This window comes from Poecilia reticulata, unplaced genomic scaffold, assembly GCF_000633615.1.
Source record: "Poecilia reticulata strain Guanapo unplaced genomic scaffold, Guppy_female_1.0+MT scaffold_1179, whole genome shotgun sequence".
NCBI lineage: Eukaryota > Metazoa > Chordata > Actinopteri > Cyprinodontiformes > Poeciliidae > Poecilia > Poecilia reticulata.
The window spans coordinates 1-3,042 of NW_007615918.1; the positions used below are offsets into that span (position 1 = coordinate 1).

Here is a 3,042-nt window from a genome sequence, read left to right on the forward strand (position 1 = left end):
CCTAGTTGACCTAGTTGACCGTCCTAGTTAACCTAGTTGACCGTCCTAGTTAACCTAGTTGACCGTCTGACCGTGTCCAGTCCTCCTGTATCGATGCTCCTCTGACCTCCAGCAGCTTCGTCGTTGTCAGGATCGTTGTTGAGAAACGGCAGAAATCCGAGACGTTATCATGAATCAGTAAATCCTCCAGGCTGAAAGCTGGACGCTGAGCTGCTGACACTTAGCTTTGGTCAGAGCTGAGCAGCGGGAAGAACGACCCGCCGGACAAATGATGAAATATAACTGAATGAAGCTCCGAGGAATTTTAGAGGAACTTTGATCATTGGAGGAATGAAACTAAACATGAACTGGTTCTCTAAAAGAACTGGTTCCCATTCCCAGGTGTAGTGATGCGTTTCTCACACAAGGAGGCAGCAGAGAGGTTTGTTTCTTGTCTGCAGCCTGCCAGTCAGAACCCAGGGCCCAGTTTAACCCGGTTTGTCCCTGCAGGTTCGTCTGCTGACCTGCTGCAGTGTCTGACAGTCCGACCCGACGGGTCAGACGGCGGCGCCCTGCTGCAGCACTGCGTCCCGAATAGAACCAGAACCAGGATCATCAGACCTGCAGCCAAACTCTCTGATGAGCCCACTGACACCAGAACCAGAACCAGGAAGAGGCCGGCTCTGCAGAGCGCCAGGCGCAATGGGAGGCCGGGCCGGCCGCGCCGCCGGTCACCCGACCCCCAGGAGGTGGAGCAGGAGGAGGAGAGGGGGGCGGAGGACGAAGACACCGGTGACCCCACCTGGACCCCCAGGGGAGGTGAGATCAGAACCAGAACCTGCTGGGTGAAGGTCCATCTCAGATCTGACTCGTCCCCTCCTCTGTGTCCCCTCAGACCGGCCTCCGGCTCCGTCAGAGCCAGAACCGGACTCTGGGCCAGAACCGGACTCTGGGCCAGGCCTGCAGCAGGTGAAGCTGGAGCTGGACAGCACGGTGTGCGACGTGTGTGGGAAGGTGATGAAGAACAAGTCCAGCCTGGCGCGTCACTCCTTCATCCACACGGGGAAGAAGCCGTTCGCCTGCCACCTCTGCCCGCTGCGCTTCAACCGCCGCGACAACCTGCGCCACCACCTGAGCCGGCTGCACCCGGACGGCGCGCCGCTCCGCCAGCGCCGACCGTTGGCGCCGGCCTGGCTGTGCGCCGTCTGCGGGAAGACGTTTGTCTGCCGGTCGCGGCTGAAGACTCACGAGGCGATCCACTCTGGCGTGAAGCCGTTCCGCTGCGACCTCTGCCCCAAGGCCTACATGCGCACCAACGACCTGCAGCACCACAGGAACGTGGCGCACAGCTCCGGCGCCGGCCCGGCGCTCCGCCCCGCCTCGCTGCTCTGCCACCTCTGTGGTAAAGAGTTCAAGTGCCGCTCGCAGCTCGCTATCCACTTCCAGACTCACACCGGCGAGCGCCCGCACCTCTGCGACATCTGCGGCCGCAAGTTCGCCCGTCAGTACCAGCTGAAGCGCCACAAGGCGCTGCTGCACCCGAGCCGCGCCACCGTGGAACCCAGCCCGCCGCCTGACGCGCCGTTCACCTGCAGCGTCTGTGGCAGGCGGCTGAAGTCTGACACGCAGCTGACCGAACACGCTCGCATTCATGTGGGCGACAACCTGCACCACTGCAGCGTCTGCCTGCGCGGCTTCCAGCGCGCCGGCTACCTGCGGCAGCACCACCTGCGAGTGCACCTGAGGGCAGCGGCGGGCGAGGCGCCGTGCGGCTCCAGGCAGCGCCGCGCCCAGCTCCTTCCCCTGCACCGTCTGTGGGAAGGCGTTCCGGTTCCGCTCGCTGCTGGCCAGCCACGCCCTGGTCCACAGCGACGTGCGACCGTTCGCCTGCGACTTCTGCAGCCGCAGCTTCCGCCGCCTCAGCCACCTGAAGAGGCACCGGCAGGCGGTGCACGCCGACGGGGCGCGGCCGCCGCAGAGCTTCGTCTGCCACATCTGTGGCAAAGACAAGAAGTGTCGCTCGCAGCTCGCCAGGCACGTCATCATCCACACCGGGGAGCGGCCGTACGCCTGTGACCTCTGCCCCGCCCGCTTCAATCGCCGCGGCAACCTGCAGCAGCACCAGAGGCGCATGCATGGCATGGGCAAGGCTGGCGAGGCTCCGCCCATCCTGTTCCAAGACGAGGACGATGCGCCGAGCTACAAGCAGGAGGAGCTGCAGGACCATGTGGGCGGGGCCAGCGAGGACCATGTGGGCGGGGCCAGCGAGGATCATGTGGGCGGGGCCAGCGAGGACCATGTGGGCGGGGCTGGTGATGATGACGAGCAGCTGGACGCCACCTGACCAGACGGTGCTCTGAGCCGCTCGCAGCCTAACCTGCTGTCCTTTATACGCTGTAACAGCCGTGTGGTTGCCTGTTACCGTGACAACCACACAGTTAACCTGACAACAGACAAGCTCCAGCCACTCACTGTGACATCACGCTGACTCCACCCCCTTCACTAGCTCAGGCTGGGGGGCGGAGTCACAGGAGGAGGGAGGAGCCAAAGTAATCGCTCAGGTCAACCAATCAGGAAGCAGCAGCTTCCTGACGGTTCTGGTTCTGGTCGGGTTCTGCCTCAGTGATGATTTCTGTTTTCTTTCTGTTCGGACCTCTGTGGTTCTGCTGGCTCTGCCTGTTTAAATAAAAACCTTCTTCTGATGTTGCGTGGTTTTATTTTTTAAAGGAGGCCTTTATTTTGACAGTCTTCACACAGGAAGTCATAGAGCATTGAGTCGGCACTGAGGCATCCAACGGTTCTGATCAGACCCGGTCCGTTCTGAGTCACCTTTGACCTTAGCTAGATGGAACTGCTCTGCCGATGTTTTGCAGCCTGCAGCAGATTCTCTGCGGGAGTCGGGTCGGGACTTTGACTAGGCCGACTCGGAGAGACGAAGCAGCAGCTGATGGAACATTTTTTATTAAACATTTTTAATTTCATGCATCAGAAACAACATCAGCTCCCCTCCCCGTACTTCATCTCTGTCCAGCAGGGGGCGCCAGAGATTCACAACAGAACAAG

At 61.1% G+C, this 3,042-nt stretch overlaps 1 protein-coding gene across 1 annotated transcript; it reads left to right on the plus strand.

The window, feature by feature from the left end:
• The first annotated feature begins 6 nt into the window (after positions 1-6).
• On the plus strand, positions 7-2,142 carry LOC103461363 (zinc finger and SCAN domain-containing protein 10-like). Its single transcript, XM_008403669.2, has 2 exons — positions 7-798; positions 875-2,142. Exons 1-2 carry the CDS (start codon positions 390-392, stop codon positions 2,053-2,055), a joined length of 1,590 nt encoding a protein of 529 aa, XP_008401891.1. The 5' UTR covers positions 7-389; the 3' UTR covers positions 2,056-2,142.
• The last annotated feature ends 900 nt before the right edge of the window (positions 2,143-3,042 follow it).